This window comes from Panthera leo, chromosome D3 (genome assembly GCF_018350215.1).
Source record: "Panthera leo isolate Ple1 chromosome D3, P.leo_Ple1_pat1.1, whole genome shotgun sequence".
NCBI lineage: Eukaryota > Metazoa > Chordata > Mammalia > Carnivora > Felidae > Panthera > Panthera leo.
The window spans coordinates 15,669,541-15,692,531 of NC_056690.1; the positions used below are offsets into that span (position 1 = coordinate 15,669,541).

At 45.6% G+C, this 22,991-nt stretch overlaps 1 protein-coding gene across 2 annotated transcripts in view; it reads left to right on the forward strand.

The window, feature by feature from the left end:
- Nucleotides 1–22,991, forward strand: part of CCDC60 (coiled-coil domain containing 60) — a 162,122-nt gene that overhangs the window by 124,053 nt on the left and 15,078 nt on the right. For both annotated transcript variants that reach the window (XM_042910798.1, XM_042910799.1), the window contains 3 exons: nucleotides 1,454–1,561; nucleotides 12,204–12,294; nucleotides 17,575–17,809. In XM_042910798.1, coding sequence (XP_042766732.1) covers nucleotides 1,454–1,561; nucleotides 12,204–12,294; nucleotides 17,575–17,809 — 434 coding nt within the window. The remainder of the gene's footprint in view (nucleotides 1–1,453; nucleotides 1,562–12,203; nucleotides 12,295–17,574; nucleotides 17,810–22,991) is intronic.

Consider the following 22,991-nt stretch of genomic DNA (forward strand, 5'->3'; position numbering starts at 1 on the left):
TGAGGTAGTGGGGGATGTTTCCCTTCAAGTTGAGAGAAACGGACGTTTCTCAAGGGATTCACCGGGACAGCCATGGGTCAGCTCTGTACTTGGGCCCTACCTTCTGCACTGGTGCCTTCCTGGAAGCAGAGAGGGTGGATCCCTCCTTGCCACTCTGCACATCAGGCCCGGGAACCCTGGGGATTATTGATCAAGATCAACCTCAGAGAAGAGCAATTACACAGGTTCATAATGGAGGCATCTCACCCATTAGTGTAAGAGGATAGATGATGCAGGGAGGTGGTGGCTGGTCGGGACTCCACCTTGTTTCCAGGAATAAATGCAGGCAGCAGGTTAACCCCCTCCTGACCTCACTCCCAGGGCAACCACCACTTTGGCTCGGTCAGCACTTTGGACAGAGCTGGGGCCCACGGAAGCACAGTCTCTGGGGTTAAACAGACAGCTGGCTTCAGAACCTCACCAATCCCTAGGATTGGCCATTGGATATGGCCTTGAGCAACTTCCTTCCCCTGAGTCCCTCACCTGCAAAGAAGACACAGTAACAGTACCCTCCCTCTAAGGGTTGTTGAGAGCACTGGATGAGATGCTCAGATCCCATCTCTGTCACTAAAAGCTGTGTGACCTACAGCAAAGTGATTGTACCTCTCCAAGCCTCAGTTTCCTCTTCTCTAAAATGGGGAGAATGATTCATAACCTTCTCTGAAATGGGGACAATGATTCATACCCCTGCAAGTTGTTGGAGGATTTAAATAATGTGTGTAAAGTGCCCTAGTCAAAGGCTGGCTCATTATAATACAAGATGTCACCCCAAATCAGGAAATATGGGTTAGACATACTTTTATACAGTGTTTTAGTTACATTTTCTAATAACATGTTCACTGTGGTCTTCTTCAACATCCAGCTACAGTTTCAGGCCAAGGACCCATAAATTTAAAACAACGGGCCCAACTGTTAGTCTGGGGGGAGGAGGAAGATTACAATAAATCCAGTTTCCTTGTGTTCCCAGCCTTCTTTGACATTCTTAGTGTATTTATTATACTTTTATCAGGTGAACAGGTAGATATCTGTAGGATATGAATGTCCTTCAACCCACTTGTTTGCCTGAGTCAAGACCTCTAGTGGTGGGACCCCGTCCATTGTTTCCCCGCTCCTACATGAAAACCCCCCCATAACCAGCCTAGGGTCATCTTACATCAAATCACAGCTCTGACACCTGCTAGCCCAGCAACCTGGTAAAAGTTCCTTCATTTCTCTGAGCCTCACATTCCTCATCTGTAACATGAGCCCGTGAATATCTTCATGGGCCCACTGCAAAGGCTCGATGAGATGAAGTATGGAAAATACTTACTGTGCCTCTCTAACTGGAAGCCAGCACAACTGTCTCTGTGTCCATTATGGTGAAGGATGCAGTTCCAGCAGGATCCCACTGTGCACCCCTCTTCTGTCTTTGCAGGGAGCCCCTCTTCCGCCAGCTCTGTGCCCTCCACTGGCTCCTGGAGGCCCTGACTATCGACCACGCCCACCACACTATGAAGCCTGTGATCACTTGCTGGAATCCAAAGTAGGTCTCAGCCCTTCAACCTGCCGAAACTAGCACAGATTGGGCAGTAGGGGAGGGCCTCCTATCTGTTCTTCCCCTCCTCTTGCTACTTTTGGTGGGTGGGTTGCTTTAGGAGTTTTCCGATGTGCTCTGTGGGGCCAAGACAGGGGTGAGCTCAGAGCCAGGGCATACAGGCCATACAGGCTTGTGGGAGCCAACGGTGTGCATCTCCTCCCAGAAAGTCTCCCCAGCTCTACATTCACTAAAGTCACATTGGACGCTCGGAATCAACCAGCCATGCCGTGAGTGTTGACACCATAGGGACTGGCCAGCTAGACCAGCACACCACTGGTTGCACAGCCAGGCTTCTCCCCACCGCTCTTCTTGGACCATGTCTCCCCAACACTATACTTTTTTTTTTTTTAAGATTTTTAAAATAAAGTTTACTTATTTTGAGAGAGAGAGAGAGAGCACCCGCACACAAGTGGGGAAGGGGCAGAGAGAGACAGGGGGAGAGGGAGAATCCCAAGCAGGCTCCACATTGTCAGCATGGAGCCCAACATGGGGTTTGAACCCACGAACCATGAGCTGAGCCTCATGAGCTGAGCACGAACCATTCAGCTCATGACCTGAGCTGAAATCAAGAGCTGGATGCTTAACCAACGGAGCCACCCAGGCGCTCCTCCCCAACACTATTCTTTATTTGCTGCTCTTCCTTTTCACTTTGTTCTTGCTTTTCTTTTCTTAAGGTTTTGTTTGTTTCAACATATATTGGTGTGGCTGTTTCTCCACTTGGACCCAAGGGAATACTCAGCGCTCAGGTCCTGAGCAGCTGGGCTGAAGCTCTGTGCCTGTGGTCTAGCCTGAGCAAGTGTTAGGTGTGTCCCCACCAGAGGGGAGGGCTCATGCAAAAGCCTTGAGGCCACTAGGGCAGGAACTGCACTGCATACAAGGCGGAACAAGGAATAGGCAGGCATGGAAGGCATTGGTTCTTTAAAGAGAGGCATGCTGTCTCCAAGAATGAGGAAAAAGGGAGGACTTCCTGACTTAAGGAATTGGGAGTCGCTTTGTGAAAATCCCATGCTGAGTGAAATAAAATAGTTCCCTGTCCTCCATAAGTGGGAACCCATCACTCCCGCCCCAATAAACTAATATGGCCTCTTTCTCACAGTCCCACCTGCCCTCCCCGCCCCGCCACCAAGGTGAATTCAGAATTCAGACTCCGTTCTCTTCCTGAATCTTAATTAACTCCTTCCTCCTGAAGGTGTTTACCACCCACTCCCAAACCCCCTCCCTACCCCTGCCCTAATTCATCTCATGCACCAGCGCCCAGATAAACTAACATCAAATACAACCAGAAATATAAATCATGCACCTATAGACTGGTAACTCCAATTGATTCCATGTTTGGGGTTGGGATGAACTGAAAACTGTAATTTCCCTTAATGCTCTGGTTTATAACCTTTATTTTTTTAAGCAGCAGAAATCCCCCCCTTTTTTTAATGGAAACCCCGATAGTATAAAACAAATTTGTCAAAATGGAGCTTCTACACGAAGCAGGAGGTTGGGAGACCGAAGGGATCTAGGGCCCCTCCAACTCTCTCCCATCCCCCACAAAGTACCCCAGGTATTTCCAAAATATCTCTGTGGTTCACAGAATTTGTTTGGAAACCACAGTCTTAAGCCATTTCCCACACATTATTTTTCCTAGAGGAATCCTCTTTTAAAGATCTGAGGTATGTCCTTCCTCCTTCCAGACCTTTCTAATGTCTTCCCCTTACTAATAGACTTACTTTAAAAAAAAAAAAAAAAACAAAACAGAATTGGAATCATACTCTAAATATTATCCTGTACATTTTTCTATTTTTCCCTTTAAAGTGTCTTATGGACATCTTTCCATGGGACATACAAAGTTTCCACATTCTTTTGACAGTTACCATCATCCTGTAAACAGAATACCATCCTTCAATAAAGAAATGGTTACCTATGGTCTATGGTATGGGTGGACCATAAATTAGATAACCACTTCTCTATCGAGGGACACTAAGGTGGTTCCAAGTTTTTGCCATTTCAAACAGTTCTGCGCAGAACATCCTTGTACATACATTTTGTACCCAGTTGAAAATATTTCTGTTGGCTAGATTCTGAGAAATGGAATTTCTGGGTCAAAGCAACATCTAATTTTTTTCACAGTTGATTGCTTAGATTCTAAGAAAAAACACCCTCGGCCAGTGGACTTCTAATAGCATTTCATGTCCCCGAGCAAGCTACGAGCCACAACAATTTCGCCTCCAACATTTGGGCATCCATTCTCCCAAACTGAGGCAAGAACATACTGTAGGCTTTGGCTTGAGAAGATAAAAAAGGAACATCTTCATTTCCTTTGCTTGGTTTTAGAAATGTGCCCAGAAATGTGACCCAGAATGTGCCCAGAAATGAGCCCAAAATGGTTATCTGTGGTTAAAAAAAAAAAAAGAGAGTGGTCACGTTAGGAGCAGTGGAGGCTCTACCTGTGACTTGTCAGGGCAGAATTCCATCAGGGATCCATGGATATCGAGCTCTATCAGAGCAGAACATGAACCAGATCAGTCTGACAGAAAAATACATCCAGAAAGATCCCTACGGGAAGTCAGAGTATTTGCTGGGGCTTGTTTTTTCTAGTGAACCATTTGATCCTGATGGTGATTTTAGTTTGGGGTCAGTGGTATGCTGGTAAATGTGTAATAAACAGAACAGTTCTCCAAGAAGGAAAAGCCATGCCAATATCTATGGTGGGCATAGTCCAGCCAAGGCTGATTTCAGGCTTACCAATGTGATGCCATTGAACCTGGGGCCGGGAACACGTTCAGTTCAGAACACGTTCAATTCTTGTGAGTCAGCATGAGCCAACTCCAGCACACCGTTTTTGGGGGTTGATTTTTTAAAAAAATATATGAATCTGAGGGTGGGGGCTGGGCAGGGGGTTAGGTTTCCTAAAAAGTGCCAGAAAATGTTTTTAGTTAGCAAGAAAGGGGAAGGATGTTTTCTCTTTAATGCCTAATCCCTATTTATGATGTTTCATCCTGATACCATAATTCAAATTTCCCCAAATCTTCAAATGCATTTTTTAGAGCCCAGAAGAATTAAGAGTAAGTAGGAACAAGCACATGGATGAGTTCAGGCTCTGCCACTTAGTAGCTATGTGACTTTGGTTGCTTAACATCTCTGGGCCTCTGTTATTTCATCCATCATATGGGTTCCTGCGGGCCTCAGAAGAATTATTGTGAGCATCAAGCAAGATAAAGAACGTAGAGCATTTATCCCAATGACTGAGAGCACAGCCAAATGATAGCTATTCAAGATTAAAATCCCCATTTCAAAGAGCAGTTGGCTGTATGATTATCAATACCATTGAGACCCAACGCAAGGAAAGAAAGAAACTTCTGAGCAGAGTTTTACCAACAGATGAGATCCATGTCACTGGAAGAATGAACAAACATACAGACAGACAGAAAAAAAGCTAAGCAAGGTCAACCAAAATCTGGTTGCAAAAATAAGCAATCGTGGAATGACCCCAAGAGAGAAACACCAAACCTCTAGTTCTCCTGACTGTGTTTTCTAAGTTTCCACCATCAAGCAGCCAGCATCTCCTGCTATTCAAGCATCTGAAACACAAACCCTGAGCCCTGACACCCACCTTGCATTTTCCAAAAGGAAACATCCATCATCGGGGACCTGCAGGTCCCAGAGGTTGCTCTTCTATTAGGCATGATGATGGCTGTAGATCAAATCCTGCCCTCTTATGGATTTTATAGCAAGAAAGTGGGGTGGTTCAATACCTCAACATGGCCTTTCTCCAGGCAGCAAACTTTTGCTAATCGGCAGCTCCCGTCCTGCAAGCAGAAGATGATCTTTGTTAATTGCAGGGAGATCCCATATTTGGCTGGAATTGGTGGAAGGTTGGGTGAATGGACAGATTACAGAATCTAGGATGTCATATGAGTTGCGTCTGAGTCTCCCCTTTTCTTAGCGGGGTCAGGAAAGGCCTTCCCAATTTCATCATGTGGCAGTTCACACACATTATCATTTCCCAGCATCCTCATTAATCCCACAGCCAGCAGGAGAGTTTATTTCAATTGACAAGGTGACTGGGTCCACGAGAGAGCAGACACCAAGCTTTCAATAACAAATATGCTGATTACCCTTCTCTCAGAGACGCAGGCCTCTATTTTGGCAAAGTAAGACTTATTTTATATATAAAGGTACCCAAATCTTTATCCAAACCCTCGGGACCAGCTGTGTTTCAGAATTGCTTTTTTTTTTTCTCTCTCTCTCTTTTGGCATTTTAGAAAGGAAATATGGGGCAAACACCATAGAAAACATCACACACACACACACACACACACACACACACACACACACACACACATACACACACCGAGAGGACAGGGTAGCCAACTATCATCCAACACTGTATTTCTGCAGGAAAAAAAAAAAAAAGAATGAATATTTACACTAAGTGTATAATAAAGATAAACAAAGGTCATCGTTAGCCTACCATCAGTTCAGGTCATGTTTTGCTGCCAAATAAGCTATTAAAAAACTTTTTTTAAGTTTATTTATTTTGAGAGAGAGAGAAAGAGAGAGAGAGAGAATCCCAAGCAGACTCATCAGTATCAGTGCAGAGCCCGATGAGGGGCTCAAACCCACAGACTGTGAGATCATGACCTGAGCCGAACTCAACAGTCAGAAGCTTAACCAACTGAACCACCCATGTGCCCCTAAAAAATTTTAAGTTTATTTATTTATTTTGAGAGAGAGAGAGAGAGAGCTAGAAAAAGCAGGGGAGGGAGGAAGAGAGAGAGAGAGAGAGACAGAGACAGAGACAGAGACAGAGACAGAGACAGAGAATCCCAAGCACGGTCTGTGCTGGGCAGAACCCGACACAGGGCTTGATCTCAGAACTGTGAGATCATGACCTGAGCCAAAACCAAAAGTTGGATGCTTAACCAACTGAGCCACCCAGGCACCCCAACATTTTTCTGGTTTTCAACACCCTTTGGATTCTGGAATTGGATAAGGGTTGTAACCCTGTGTTGGTATTATTTTTTTTCTAGAAATTAACTTTCCAAGGACTGACTAGAAAGGAATGGGCCTTTACAGAGAAGCAGCCAAGATGAGACAGATGCAAGCAACCATTACAAACCTTAGTGCCACTTTTCCCCAACTCCATTCACCCCACCCCCTGCTGCCATCTTCCCTAGTTCCCGTGGGAAAGAACTGGGCACACCACTGGCCAAGCAGGGGAGTAAAGAGTTCCTGATTTACCTTCCAGGCAGGGTACAGCATACACCATGGGGTGAAGGTGTGAGGAGCTGTCCCCTGGACACACTCAAGCAGCACAATCATCTATGTCTTATTGCCTAGGACTGTCCCACTCTTAATCGGGGAGTCCAGGTGGGTATAATCCTGACTTTCATAAAGAAAGTCCAGACACTCGGGGCGCCTAGGTGGCTCAGTTGGCTAAGCATCTGACTTCAGCTCAGGTCATGATCTCACAGTTCGTGAGTTCAAGCCCCTCATCGGGCTCCGTGCTGACAGCTCAGAGCCTGGAGCCTGCTTCGGATTCTGTGTCTCCCTCTCTCTCTGCCCCTCCCCCACTCACACTCTGTCTCTGTCTCTCTCTCAAAAATAGATAAACATTTAAAAAATTTTTTAAAAAGAAAAAGAAAAAAAGAAAGTCCTCACACTCAAGGGCTGGGCTGCCCAGGCACGAAGAACCTGCTGTTCCTTTAGAAAAACATGGAAGGCTAAAAGGCAACCACACTTTGATGTTTCAAATATGACACAGGCTCCTAAATCTACCTGTGTTATAATGAAAATAGCTGGCACCTGGGTGCTTCCGATGTCAAGCACTGCTCTGAGTACTTTACGTCATTCGAGCCTCATTCTAACTGACAGATGAGGAAACTGAGGCACAGAAGATTTAAGTAACTTGCTCAAAATTGCATAGCTAGTAAAAGCTAGGTCAGAATTTGAATTCCGGTAACCCGGTGGCCCAGCACACGTGCTTAACCACTAAATGGCAGTTTCCTCTGTTCCTAGCTAAAGCCCCAAAGTCCTCAATTAATGTAGGGCACGGTCTGGTGTCAAAAAGCAAAAAGAAAAATTCATTGCAAAGTAATATTTGTCAGGGGGCGTCCAGGATACAAAACGGACTACAGCTTACCAAGATGATGTGATATGTGCGTGTGTCATTTTCTTTTAAGAAACAACAATAAAAGGCCATTCTATACTTATGGCTTTGGTATTTAACTTAACATATGGGAACCGTCTCTCCATATTGGAACCACTTTTAATGACTGTGGAGTTTATCAACATATTTAACCAAGTCCTGTAAGAACTTTAAGTCTTTGCCAGATCGTCAATCTTGTGGGGGGGAAAATGCAGCATCATTCTGAAGAACATGCAAAAATAGCAGTTATTACATTGAAGTTGTTTTTCCCTTGTCATGTGCGCCCCCACCCCACCCCGGAAACTCTCATGTTCCTCAAGCCTGCTGTTTTCAGGCACTACTGGGGATACAGCAGTGAAGGAAGCAGGTACCATCTCTGTTCTCTGCAGCTTTGGGGGAGCAGATAAGAAACATGCAACAATCAAGATGCTGTGAGATGGCACCAAGGGTCACAAAGAAATTGACGGGGTGATGTGACAGTGGCAGGTTGGGGGTGACTTTTAAATTGGGTCATCCGGGAAAGACTCACTCGGGAGGTGACATTTGAGTGAAATCTTGGATTTCACCTGCTCTCCCCTCTGCACCGATTTAATTGCAAAATGCCTCCCCTGCTTTACTCAAGAGGACATCTCTGCAGGAGTAGGGGACCGTGGCAGGATGATGGGAGCACCTGTCACTAGGGAGGTGACCTGCCTGGGAGACCCTGGGAGCTCTGATCTCTGTCCCCTCCTTCCCTGGTGCACAATCAGCAGTTACCGCCGATCTCCAAACTCAGTCATGGACTCGTGAATGCATTCGAAACCGGTCAACAGACTTTCCACTCTGAGAAGTAGGTGTTTTACCCCACATGACGGTTCGCGAAGGCTGAGTGAACTATTTGAGAAAACCACTCTGATGGCCGCTGTGGAGAGACATTTCAAGTGACACACTAGGCACAAAATGTGCTTGGTGGGTACGGTTAAATGAGATGCGACGGGGTCCCTTCATTGCTAGCAAATCGGATCCCCCAGAAAGCTTCAGCAAGGGGAAATTATGGTGTGAAAATCGTAGCAGATCTGCCCCTATGGATCTGCCCTAGTGCCTCGTTCCCCACCATCAGCCCCTCCTCCAAGCCACACTTAGACCGCTGTCGACAAAAGCATACTGTTAATAGTTTAACTGTGCTCAGTTCTCTGTACAAGGCACCCCGCCAAGCCCCTAACAAGCCCCAAATTTCATCTTCACAGCAATCCTCTGACATAACTAATATTATTCCCTCCATTTTACAGATGAGGACACTGAGGCTCAGAGAGGCTAAGTAACTTACACAAAGACACGCCTCGGAAGGAGGGCAGGCACAGGACTCGAACATCCAGTCCACCTGACTCTTAAACCCACTGTTAAACCACCAGCATGCACTGCTTTCCTGGTCCTATTGCTCAGAGAGACTTGCCTGAGGTCACACAAACAGTAGATCAGGGACATCAATTAGGTAAACTAAATTAAGCTGCTGGAATAAACAACCCTAAAATCTCAAAAGCTTAATGCAACACAAGTGCATTTCCTGGGCGTCCTACGTGTCATCAACAAGGGGCTGTGCTCCTTAGTCGGTCAAGGACCCAGGCTGACAGGAGCTCCTTGTCAACATAAGCTTCCACCATCAACTGGGCAGCAGAGGGAATCTGCCTTGAGGGCTGGCCCTTAAAGCATCCACCCTGAACGCCACATTCAATTGCATTTATTTATTTATTTATTTAAATATGAAATTTATGGTCAAAAAAAAAAAAAAAAAGTTAATCGCTTTTAAACAAAGCAAGTCACAGCACTACCCCTGTCCTCAAGGAGCCAGAAAGACCTGGGACTATTTGGTAAACAGCACTAATGACCACCCCACCAAGCCTTGGGAAGGACTGTCAACTTGCTGTGCCCATCTCAGACAAGGTGTGCAGCCAGCCCCCTGTGGACAAAGAAACACAGGTGGTTTATTTCTTTTCCTGCCCCTGTTTGATCTTCCTTTTTTTGGTTTATTTGCTACTGAGAATGAAACATCAGAGAGACTGATTCTGTCTAACCAGGGCCCTTTCTTTATCAGTGGCTTTGCACGAGCAAGGGCGCAAGGGCTGTTTAAGATCTCTGGGAGCCTCGCTGCATTTTTAACTCATTTACCTGCTGCCTGGAGTCACAATAGATTTCGGGTCATCTAGGAAGTCAGCGTTAACAGAAAGCCTCCCCATCTTCCCGATCGGGCTTGAATATTTAAGATTTTGAAAGCTTGGCTGGGACCAGATTTAATTTTGAAAGGGGAAGGGGGTTGCTTTTGAACTTCAAGAAGAAGGCTGGAGGCACAGCAGGAGCTGCGTTAGTGAAAGGAAGGAGCCCCAAAGCCCTGTGGTCTTGAAAGAAACGCTCCAAAGCAGAAACTGCTAAAGCTTCCAGTTGGTGAGCCTTAAATCAGACTTCAAAAGCGCCGCTAGTTTAAATATTGTTTATAGGACTGAAGTATTGCTGCTCCTTCCTCTGGCTGGATTTTAAATATTCCCTAATTTGATTACTCGGGGGAGAAGCAGGCAGAACCAACGTTAAATGAGCTTCACTGTTAATTATTCAGAGGGCTTTTTATTGTGTAATCAAACATAAAGTCTTACAAAAAGCTTGAAGGCACATTCTCACCCCGCCCCACCCTCCCCAGCCTGACTTCCACCTTGGCGCCTATGTATGTTTCTTGGGTTGTGGCTGTGGGCTGGTAAATATTCAGCAAAGTCCTGCCAGGGAGGAGGGCACACCTCCCCCCCACCCCCACCCCCAGCCCCTGCTCCACATCTGGGCTGGTAAAAGCCTTCGATTCCACTACCCAGAGCCTTGTGCCATGAGAAGCCCGTCTTATGCAAGTTTGAGCTTGATCACCCTTTACCTCCTATATCTGAGCATCTCCCACCTCCCTCATCAGCGCTCAGCAGCCCCTGAGAAGTCTAGACCCCTGTCAGTGCCTCCCGTCATCAACCTGGTCTGGCCACCTCAATTCCTCAAGTCCCTGCTCTATACTAGATGACAGCTAGCCAAATGATTTAAAGGATGCCAGCCATCCAAAATCCTTTCTGCAGAGAAAAAGGAGATAAAGAAAGGGATGGGTGGATGGGTGGACAGATGGATGGATGGATGGATGGACGGACGGAAAGAGAAATCAGTATGTTAATCAATCATTGATCGATAGGTAGAAGGAACTGAAAGAGCACACACTGAGTCTTCCTGCTTGTTTATCAACAGAGATCCACTGTCCGGTAGCCCCAAGTCCAAAATCCAAAAGGCTCTGGAAACAATTTTTCCATAACTCATTCTGCAGCAAGCTTTGACATGAACCAAACTGACTTGGTGGCACAATCTGACTTGAAGTTATTCACAGGTCTTTAGCCCACCTAGAGTAAATATTCATATATGTCACTGCAGAAATAGTAATGTGTCTGGTTACAGGATGCTGTCCCAGTCCCCGCTTCTGGAAGGATTACGTTAACATATGGCACAGGCAGCATATATCCTTCCCAAAATGCCAACGTGGCAACACATCTGGCCCTATGGGTTTCAGATGAGGGATTACGGGCACATCACCAACAAAACCTGCTGGAGGCTCAGTCTCATAACCAGAAAGTTCCCAACCCCTGAGGGGAGGAACCAGGATTTAGGGTACCCGAAGTTTAGTTAACTGGGGAATGGTGGTGCTTTAAGAAAAGGAATAGAAAAATTGCAGTGGAAAATTAGGTACAGGGCCCCACAGGGACGCATCAAGTGACAGTCATTAGTTTCACTGTAAATCTGAACCTGGGTGAGTGACCTGAGCACCCTCGCCCCCGTTTGTTTTCTCATCTGTAAAACGGGGTGACAATGACTGCATCGGAAGGTCTTACTGAGACAATTCAGTGAGAAAGCATCTTGCACGTAGCATCGTACAGAGTTCTGCTCAATACGCTCCAAACCAGTGATTTTCATTGTGCAAAAACCTGCCCCCACAACCTCTCCGCAGGCCCCCTCAGTTATACTCTCTCCATGCTACTCACAAGTGCCCCTCATGGTAGGATTCTCGGACACCACCGCAGGCAGAGATTCAGAAATGAACATGCCTTTCAGTTCACCCCCCAGGAGTAGCTGCAGACTTGCCCTGGAGTTTAGCAGAGGACCCAAGTCCAAATCGCAAACAGATGCAGAATGAATACAAATACATTCACCTCCCTCAGCCCCACCTCGTAAGCGGTGGTCTCTCCTAACCTCAATTTTCACTGGCAGGACCCAGCTGTGGAGGACTGTCCCTCTCACTTCTTCACGCAAACGTGGTGGGGGGAGTGGCGGGGGGGAGGGGGGGGAGAAACCGTAACAGAGAACAGCCACCATCCATCATCCATTCATTGCATTTCCTAAAAGAACTTGTAGTAAAACCGAGGCTCTGGGAGCGGAAAACTCATTAAGTTGTTTCTCACTCAGGGACCCGGGTGGAAGCAAGAGCACAATAAAAAAAATCAATAAGGACAAGTCCATGGGACAGAGGTGGGAGCACTTCGTGACAGCGCCTAAGGTAACTACCAGCACACGACGCTCTGGTCTGGCTACCAGCCCCGACTTGAATTGGGAGCGTTTTTTGCCAGTCTCTTCTCTGATGGGATTTTTTTTTTATAGTTGGTTCTCTGAGTGAAGAGAAATCAGAACCACATGCTGTTGGATGGTTTTTGTAAATTTTAATTAAAACGGCTATCTGGGGATTACGGGAGACATGACATTTGGCCAGAAACCACTTCACAGGAAAGGGGAGGAGCAGCTGTGGAGCTGCTCAATTACATGTCACCGGAAGGAAATGGACTCACCTCACTCCATGTTTTTAATCAATACCAGTCATTTCTCTCTCGATCTCTCACTCTCTTTTTAACTCAGCCAGAAAATAAGAAGTAGGTGATTCAACAGATAGGGTGTTCTACAAACAAGAACGCGCATTTACCACCAAGGGAACATCGAGAGGTCTATTCTTTTCACTCAAAACTATTCCAAACCCAAAGCTTCCCAAATTCATCTACCCAACAAACAAGCACCGTAAAGTAATAATGACAAGAGGTAATATTTATTTAAGTTTATCTATTTATTTGGGGGGGGGGAGGGGGCACGTGAGTGCACATAAGTGGGGGAGGGTTAGAGAGGGAGAGAGAGAACCCCAAGCAGGCTCTGAGTCATCAGCACAGAGCCCAGTGTGGGGCTTGAACCCATGAACCGTGAGATCATGACCTGAACAGAGATCAAGAGTCAGATATACAACTGACTGAGCCACCCAGGCACCCTGACAAGAGGTAATATTTAGATAAGTAAAGGTAGTTGAAAGAGCAGGCACCTAGAATGTTTCCTACACCTGTGCCCTTCCCCACAATATGAGAATAATGTTCATCCCTGCCTACTTCACAACGTTAGTAAAGAACCTCAGGAAACACCATGCCAACTCACTTTGAAAGGGGTAGGGAGGCCTGGGTGGCTCGGTTGGTTAAGTGTCCAACTTTAGCTCAGGTCATGATCTCACGGTTCGTGGGTTCGAGCCCCACATCGGGCTCTGCACTGACAGCTCAGAGCCTGGAGCCTGCTTTGGATTCTGTGTCTCCCTCTCTCTGCCCCTCCCCCACTTGTGCGCTCGCTCACTCTCAAAAATAAATAAGACATTAACATAAATTTTAAAAAAAGAAAGTGGTAAAATGTTGATAATTACTGTGGTTATATAATTTTTAATTTTTTTGACATTTTTTATTTTTGAGAGACAGAGAGAGCACAAGCAGGGGAGAGGCCGAGAGAGAGGGAGACACAGAATCTCAAGCGGCTCCAGGCTCTAAACTGTCAGCACAGAGCCTGACACGGGACTTGAACCCAGAAACTGTGAGATCATGACCTGAGCTGAAGTCGGACGCTTAACTGACTGAGCCGCCCAGGCGCCCCATGGTTATATAATTTTTAGAAGCCACTTTTTAACATAATTGCAATGGGCCAGGTTCTATGCTGAGGAAATGCTTTGGGTACATTAGCCAGCTCTGCCCCAGGAGGCACAATTCTAATCCCCAGCTGGGAGAGGAGGAAGTTGAGGCTCAGAGAGGCTAAGTGACTTGCATGAGGTCACACAACCGGGTAATGGCAGAGCGAAGAGTTAATCCTGGGTCTGTTCATGAAACACTGTTTATTAAACACTGAGCTCGTCAAATGCATGTCCTCCATGGTGTCACGATTATAATTGCCCCTCATGAAGAGTTGCACTATTTTCTTGCTCTTTCATCAGGGTGTGCCTAGATCTGAGAAGTAGAAGCCTTTATTTTTTATCACAGAAAGTTGCTATGGAGACACTGTGTACATCTGTCTCCAGAGATGCACAGAAAAACCAGCAGGAACCACAAACCTTAAAAAAAAAAAAAATCCTCCAGGAATATTCATGACAAAAATTGTAACAGGGGACAGTAAATCACCACACTGGAACTCTCACAAAATTGAATTCCCTAGGAAATTTATAGGTCACACTCTAGGCTGAAGTGTGGTCCATTCTGAGGACAAGGGAGCACTGGATTAGGAGTCAGGAGACCTAGCTTAGCCACGGTGACCTGGTTCACTGTGTGGCTTCAGACAAGTCCTTTCCGGTCTCCTGACTTCAGTTTCTGCGCCTCTAAAATGAAAGCTTTGAAAGAGGGGCTGCAATCAATTCCCACAGCAACTGATATTCTTCTGTGTGTTTAGAGCTTGTCAGTGCCAAGATCATGTTTGTGTAAGAACCAGGCAAACTGGGTATATGAAAAAAATCTGGATGGGTGTAATGTATTAGGGAGTGGTGAGGTCTGTGGCAAACAGGGATATGCCTGCTCAGCTAAAGGGAAGAACTTCTGCCCAGCTCTAGCCATTTTGCCATGTGAGAATGGAAGTCTGGGGCTTATCATTTTTCAGAGAGACTAATAACCTAGGTTGCTATATAAAAACCTCCCCAATTTGTAAAATTCAGGGCAGTTAATCATGTCCCCACCCCCCACCCCCCATGGGCCGCCAGTTTGAAACCTTTGCTTCTGAAAAAGTATAAGGAATCACTCAGGGAAATCTTTTCCTTTGTTGCCAAAAGCAGTCCCTACTGAGGTGGAACACAGCAGCTGGTTAACACTGCTCCTGAGTGAAATATAAAAAATAGGGAAGAAGCATTTGGGGATTTAAGTCAATTCAGACAGAGTCAGTTCAATAAAGGGTAAGCAAGATGCTGAAACTGCCTGTCACATGTTCCCCCCACATTTTATTTTTCTGCCACTCTCAATTAATCAGAAGTGTCAGCCCTTCACTTCGGATTTCCTGGCTGAGGTTGTTAATTGAATTTTAATTAATGGCAACTTTAGGAGCACAAAATGAAATCCTAGCCCAAGGAAGATCCACACGGAACTCTGGATGCAGAAAGCTCCTTGAGACCACCCCAGTCTATTCTCTTTGTTTTGTAAATAAAGAAACTGAGGCAAGGCTGTGGCTTGCTCAAGGCCCCTCTGATGTTCGTCCCCCTCCCCCCACCCCGCCCCGGATCCAGGTCCAGTGCTCATTGCCAGACTCCAGGCTGCCCCTGGGACACGATGTGTCCGGCCTTCATAAATGATGTTGATCTAAAGAGTCTGGTTTCCAGAGCCAGGAATTCATATTGTGCCAGAGGAGACCGGATGAGGTGACTTCCACATATATTACCCCCAGTTGTAATGCCAGGACAAAGGGGATGCTGTGTCAAGCTCCTGATTGGACAAAGGAGAGAACATGCCCCCTTGGAGAGCTGGGTAAACCCACCTTCTTCTTCCCCTGTGCAACCAGGAAGACCCTCCCCTCTTCCCAGGGTGGGGGGCGAAGTTCCACCTGTACTCATGGCCCCACAAGGCACCCACCAAAAAATTACTTCTGCCCACATGCCGTGGACTCCATGATACGAATCCTGAGGGACACAACTCTCTCCACCCTGTTAGATATTTATTAGATGTTGGTGTGGCCTCAGTGCTGTCTCTTCTTCTATCTGCTTTCCGAAGGTATCAAACACTATGAGTCTGATTGAAAGATGACCTCAGTCTTCCCTGCAAGAGCATTCATTTTAAAAGTTCGTAAAAAAAAAAAAAAACATAAATACATAAATAAATATTCTCAAATAAAACTGTTTCCATTCATCGAGCATAAACTATAGCCCAGGGCGCTATTGAGCTCTTACCCTGGAGCAGCTGAGGACCTACTGTGTCCCACTGTAAACTTGGTATTTTCATCAGCATGGGATCAGGGGAATTTTCAAAGCCACTGAGAAAAGAGCATTGCTTAAAGTATTTTCAAGCAAGGCCCAGTAATTAGCATCGGTGTTGACCTGACCTGGATTTGAATCCCGGCTCTGCCACATGCTAGCTGTGTGTGACCTTGGGCAAGTTAGAAACCCTCTGGAAGACTTGGGCCATGAGTTAAACGAAGACAGGACCCTGCACAGTAGATTCAGAAGTGACATCAATCATGCAAGCGGGTGAACACACACACATACGTGTGCACACACACGCACCGGTAACCCATCCTGTCTGACTCCTTTCCTCCCAAAAGTCCACATTTCCCTTACAGGGCTTTCTCTACCTACCCCTTACTACCTTCGAGGGCTTGTCACCTAGACCCTTCTGTCCACCACAACCATGGCTCTCCTTCCTCCCACAATGAGTGCTATCTCATCAGACAAATCTGCTTCCCCGATATCCCACTTCCTAAACGTCAGCTATAGAATTTTCTCCATCCTACATTCTTCAGAAGATTCCAGCAAACACAAATCTTCATTGTTGGAGGGCCTGGCGTCAACTCAATGGAACAAGAAATTGATACATGCAATGTGGGGTCAAACCAAGAGGTAGCTGAAGAAATGAGACCCATCCTCCCACAGTTTAAAAATCAACTCTGATGATTATTACAAAAGAAAAGTTAAAAGCTCTTCTGGTCCCCGGTAATATCATTAGAATATGCGTTTGGCTTCTTGCGGTGACTACGTGGACAACCATGGCACTCACTGAACAGAGTAAGTCCCATAATGTTTGCTTCAAATAATACACATTTTAGGGGTGTCTGGGTGGCTCAGCCAGTTAAGTGTCTGACTTCAACTCAGATCATGATCTTGTGGTTTGTGAGTTCAAGCCCCATGTCGGACTCTCTGCTGACAGCTCAGAGCCTGGAGCCTGCTTCAGATTCTGTGTCTCCCTCTCTCTCTCTGCCCCTCCCCTGCTCACACTCTGTCTCTCTCTCTCTCTCTCTCTCTCTCTCTCTCTCTCTCTCAGAAATAAATAAACATTAAAAAAAAAACTTTTTAAAATTAAAAGATAAAAAAAGGGCGCCAGGGTGGCTTAGTGGGTTAAGTGTCCAACTTTGGTTCAGGTCATGATCTCGTGGTTTGTGAGTTCAAGCCCCGTGCCGGGCTCTGTGCTGATAGCTCAGAGCGTGGAGCTTGCTTCGGATTCTGTGTCTCCTTCACTCTCTGCTCATCTCCTGCTCATATTTTGTCTCTCTCTCTCTCTCAAAAATAAACATTAAAAAAAATCTTTAAAAAAAAAGATTAAAAAAATCATACACATTTTAAACTATCTTGATTTGTGACAGATCCAGGATACGTCTCATGGTGTTGAGAAAGAGCCAAAAGAAATTCACATTCAGAGCCAGGTTTTCACTTTTTCTTTCTTTCTTTTCTTCTTTCCTTCCCTCCCTCTTTTATTCTTCTCTCTCCCTTCTTTCCACCCTCCTTTCTCCTTCTCTCCTTCCTTCCATCATTCTGTCCTCCCTCCCTTCTTTCTGAGACCCCCTCTCTCTTCTCTCTTTTCTTCAGACCAAGAAATTCAAAATTCCTATACTGCGTGTCACCAACCGCAAGCCAAGCCGGCGAGGCTCCACCCTCAGTCTGTCTCGGACCAGTTGGGGATCATCCCCCCAGAGCAGTATGATGTCCATGAACCCCGGCTCAGACGAGCCCCAGAGTGTGATCACCCAGGCAACAGGCAGCAAGGACATTGAGGACAATGAATCCTCTTCGACCAAGCCTGACGAAGAACCTCTCCATATCAGTAAGTCGTACCTGAGATCTGAACAATCTGCCTGGACTCTTTGCCTTAAAGCTAGACATCAAGAACCCCTCCTACTCCACCTCCACCCCCATTCAGTTAAAAGAGACACAGGGGTCTCCTGGCCCTGTACAATTTCCTCAGTCCCCTTTGCTTTTCCCCGGGGGAGACTGGAAATATACTCTGTTCCTTGGGTTACTCTGAGCAATTTCTCCTCGAGAGACAGCCCATGGTCATCAATTGCTCCTTTTAAATTTCTAATAATTATAGGGGCGCCTGGGTGGCTCAGTCGGTTGAGCGTCCAGCTTCAGCTCAGGTCATTATCTCACAGTTTGTGAGTTCGAGCCCCATGTTGGGCTCTGTGCTGACAGCTTGGAGCCTGGAGCTTGTTTCAGATTCTGTGTCTCCCTCTCTCTCTGTTCCTCCCCTGCTCGTACTCTGTCTCTCGCTCTCTCTCAAAAATAAATAAACATTAAAAAAATTTTTTTTAATTCTAATAATTACATTTTATTGAGCCCGACTTATATAAAATGTTGTCACTTCAGCATGAAATCAATATAAAATTATTAATGAGATATTTCACATTTTTTCATACTAAGTTTTTGAAATGCAGCATAGACTTTTTAAAATAACTTTATGGAGGTATAATTTGCATACCATAAAATTCACTCTTTTTAAATGTACAATTCAATGACTGTTAGTCAATTTACAGAGTTGTGCAACTATTATCATAATCTAGTTTTAGAACATTTCAATCAAACCAAAAGAAAACCTCATATCCATTGGCAGTCTCTCTCCTTTGCCACCCCATGGCTCTAGGCAACCACAAATCTACTTTCTGTCTCTAGGGATTTGTCTTTTCCAACTATGTTATATATGGAAGTTGTATCCCTCTGTGACACTCGTCCCCTCCTCCCCCTGCTCTGGAAGATGCATTTTCAGTGGTTCACAATTTGGGGGACACAGGTGCTTTAGAAAATCTATTAAAAACTAGGAGTCCTCTCTCCATAAGAAAATTTATACACACATATATACATAGTTTTGCATACTCTTTTAGGTACAGCCTATGGACTTCCACCAGATAGAATCGTAACTAGATTCTATAAGTCATGCAAAAAAAATTATTCTCAGAACTTTCTGAGTAGAGCTTGTATAGTAAAAGGAAATAGGAAAGAAGGGATTTATGCAGAAAGAGAGGATAGAAGAGAAAAAGAAAGGATCATGAACGAGCTGGCCAATGCAAAATTATGGACTCTGGTTCATGGACCCCTTCCCACCACATCTCCTGTGTCCCCTCAGTGGCGCCCAAGCGGAGGCCTGTCTTCTTAGCCAGTGTTCTTTCAGACCATCTAGAATGCCTGTGGCAACCAATGCTGGGCTGGGCTAGGCTGAGCTGAAAAGAACTGGGTGTAGGATAGTTTCAAGGAGATTGAATAAGAGGTCAAGGTAGACCAGAAAGCCTGATTGAGGCCCTAATCATCACAACAAAGAATGGACAGAAGGACAAAGCATCCAGTAAGTGGTCAGGACTCAGAGTAATGACTGCCAATGAGAAAAATTCCCACCCTTGTCAACAGGGTGAAAGCCGTGAAAATCCATGAAAGGCTCCGAGCCCTGAAAAGCTGTTTGCTGAACAGACTATCTAAGATAGTGAGGAACCAAGATCAGCCATCAGCAGACGTGTGACTCTTATGGATTTCTTAAACCTTCTTTCATTCGACACGTATCTACTGATCAGCTACTGAGCACCTGGAACTGAGGATTATAGTTCCTGGCCTCCCCAAGCTTATGTTTTAGAAGGAAAAAGCAGATGATAAACGAAACTGCAAATATCAAGTCAGTTGCAGATAATATGTGATCAGAAGATAATAAAACAAGACATGGGCCAGAGAGAGACTGTCGGTGGGGATGAGGCTAGTTTAGCCACAGTCGTCAAAAACGCCTCTCTCAGCTCTGACCATTTAGGCTGAGATCTCAGGATATGAAGCCGGGGAGGGAGGCAGGAGTCAGAGTGGGCATGGCCTTTGTAGGGTAAGGTAAGGACTTCAGAATGATCTCAATGGCAACAGGAAGTCTCTGGGAGGTTTTCAGTACAGGACTAACCAGATCTGGTTTTCTTTTCAAGGTGTCTGTGTGGTTATCAATGTTATATCCATGTTGTGTGTCTTTCAGCCCCAAAAGCCCTGCTCTTAAGTAAGAAGAGAAGTGTCCCCAGCTCCAAGAACTGCCTCAGTCCAGAAGTGGCACAGTGTCCCCCAAGAGGAAGCAGGCATGCCAAAGGAAGGAGGGGGTGGAGGGGGAAGGTATCTGTGATGAGCAGACGGGTGAACAGTGCCACCTCTCCAGGCCTCTGAGACCTGTCCCCAGTCGCTGCCTCCTACCCACATCTAACCAGCTAACTGGTCCCCTCAGTCCTACCTCCTAAAACTCCTTTAAACCTTCTCTCTTCATTCCCGTCGCTTTCATCTTCGTTTAGAGATAGAAAACTGAGGCATGCAGGCTAGTTCCTGCCACTTACATTTTGTTTAATACACAAGGTTTTGTTTAAAAAAAAAAACTGGGGTGATATTCTAAGATTGAGAGATTTTACAGAAAAATTTTGATTAAAAACCCACCACCACCACTGTGGCAAGAGTGGACCCGCAACCATGCACTACATCCAAATGGAGCTGCCCCTCTTAGGGGGGGCACGTGCTGGCTAGTTTTCCACAATCCCCACCACTCCCTATTACCCCCAATCATTGTTCCCAATTGGCCAAGTGCATGGCCGTTTATCATCTCATGTGCCCTACTATTTTCCTTAGAATAAGGATGATGATGATCATGACGATGATGACAGTACAAGAGTTAATGCTTAAGAAGACTTTTACGTATCAGGCACTATTCTAGCTTCTGCTATATACATACTGTGTACATATATAAATTCACACTTATGTGTATGTATATATTTGCATGTAAATTCAATGAGTCCTCACAATTTTATGCCTTTTTGTAGATGAGAAAAGTGGGGTACAGAGAGATTAAATTATCTGACCAAAGTCACACATCTAATAAGTGATGAGGCCAGAATTTGAACCCAGGAAATCCAGTCTAGCCCTCAAGTCACACAAAATTTGATTTTTCTTACACTAGCTCATGTCATCTATCCCGGTACCTGACCCTTCTTGGTACCTGAGTTTGGAACCCCCAGGTCCACAGTCTCATTACCTCTCACCTACATGACAGCAACAGCTTCCTAGTCTCCCTGCTTCCTGTCTTGCCTTCACTTGCCCATGGATTCTTCTCCATGTTGAGCCAGAAGGAACTTTCTAACTTAAAAATCTGACGTAGGAGTGCCTAAGTGGCTCAGTTGGTTAAGCATCCAACTCTGGATTTTGGCTCTGGTCATGATCTCATGGTTCGTGAGTTCAAGCCCCCCATCGGGCTCCATGCTGACTGTGCAAAGCCTGCTCGGGATTCTCTCTCCCTCTCTCTGCACCTCCCCTGTTTACTCTCTCTGTCTCAAAAATAAATAGATAAACTTAAAAAAAAATCTGATGCAGTGTTGCCCAGCTTAACATCTTTCAAGACTCCCACTGCCTCTAAAACTGTGCATCTGATCTTGTCCCAAGCTGTTACAATAGGCTCAGCTTTCGCCACTTCATACCTTCCACCAAGCACTCCAACCTCAACAAATAGCTTTCCTCTTCTTAACGCTCATTCTCTCATGTTGTCCTCTGTCTGCAATGCCCTTTAACCTGTGACACTTTAGTCTGGTGGACTCCTAGTTAACCTTCAAGACCCAACTCAAATGTTCCCTGTGAAGTCTTCTCTGACTCTCCTGGGTTCCCTCCCTGTCATTTCCCTTAGTACTTTTATTTGGTTTTATTGAGTACTTAATTTTAACTTACAATTGTATCTCAGTGTATCAGGAACTCCTTTTGGCTAGATACAGCAATCTGAAAAATAGTAGCTTAAGAAAGATATTTATATTTCTTACAGATTAAAGAAGACCAGTCCACAGCTGGTATGGCTCCAAAAGGTCATCAGGAAACCTGCTTCCTTCTGTCTTTCTTTGCCATGATTCTCAGCATCACTTTACGATCTAAAATGGCTAGAATGCCAGCCATCACAGCCACATGCTAGGCTGGAAGCAGAAGAAAGTAGGTGAAGTAGGAAATTGCTCACTCCCAGCTGAATTGAAGCAATCTTTTCAGAAGCTCCATGCAACATTTCTACTAAACTCTTAGTGCCCAGAATTTAGTCACAGGGGCACACCTAGCTGCAAAGATGTTGGACAACAGGTCTAGTAAATGCTTACCCTCACACACATAAACACACACACACACACACACACACACACACACGCGCGCGCGCGTGCGTGCGTGCACATGCACATGTTTCTATTACTAAGGAAGAGGGGGGGAAAGGAATGTGAGCTCCCTGCTGGTGTAGAACAATGACGTCTTATTCACCTTGAGCCTGGCACACCGCAGGTGCACAACAATGACCAGGAGATGCGTTTCCACCAGATATCTATGTCCCAAAAAGAAAGTCTTTCTATTTCCACCTCCTCACCCTTCCCCTCTATTTATACCTTATCCTCATCCCATTTGTCAGAGCCTTGACAAAAGTAGATTAATTTCCCAGACTTTCACTGCCTTCTAAAACCTTCTCAAATTTATTCTGAATTCATGAATCCTATTCTGAGAGACACCATTTGACCAAGGTCTAATTTCCAGGGCTGGCTGCATAATGAAGTCTTTGTGGAGGCAAATCACTGGAGACAGCAGGTTGTGGCCTCTCCATGGACTGATCCCCTCCCCAAATCAATGGCAAGGGGATTCTCGAGAAACCAAAGCCCAGGCCATTCATGCTGCCAGTCTTGAGGCTCCCAGTCTTGGAACTGTAAGAGGAGAAACTCACTTAAATAGCAACCCAGAAAAGATGCATCCCACGGTGGCTAACGTTCCCCCAGAACCCAACCCCATACAACAAAAAGACCTCCTCCATTTTCCCCTAAAGAGGAAGGAATGAGTTTTGTCACTCAAGAGTGAGCTGTGTGGACAGGCTGTAGATGGAAGGTGGAGGACAGAAGTCAGAATTTTTTTTCTTTGGCGGTGTGATTTAGCACTCGAAAACACAGGATGCCATTGTCTGTGAGCAATGGGTAGTGTCCTCTCCATGGCTCTGGGGACTCAGGACT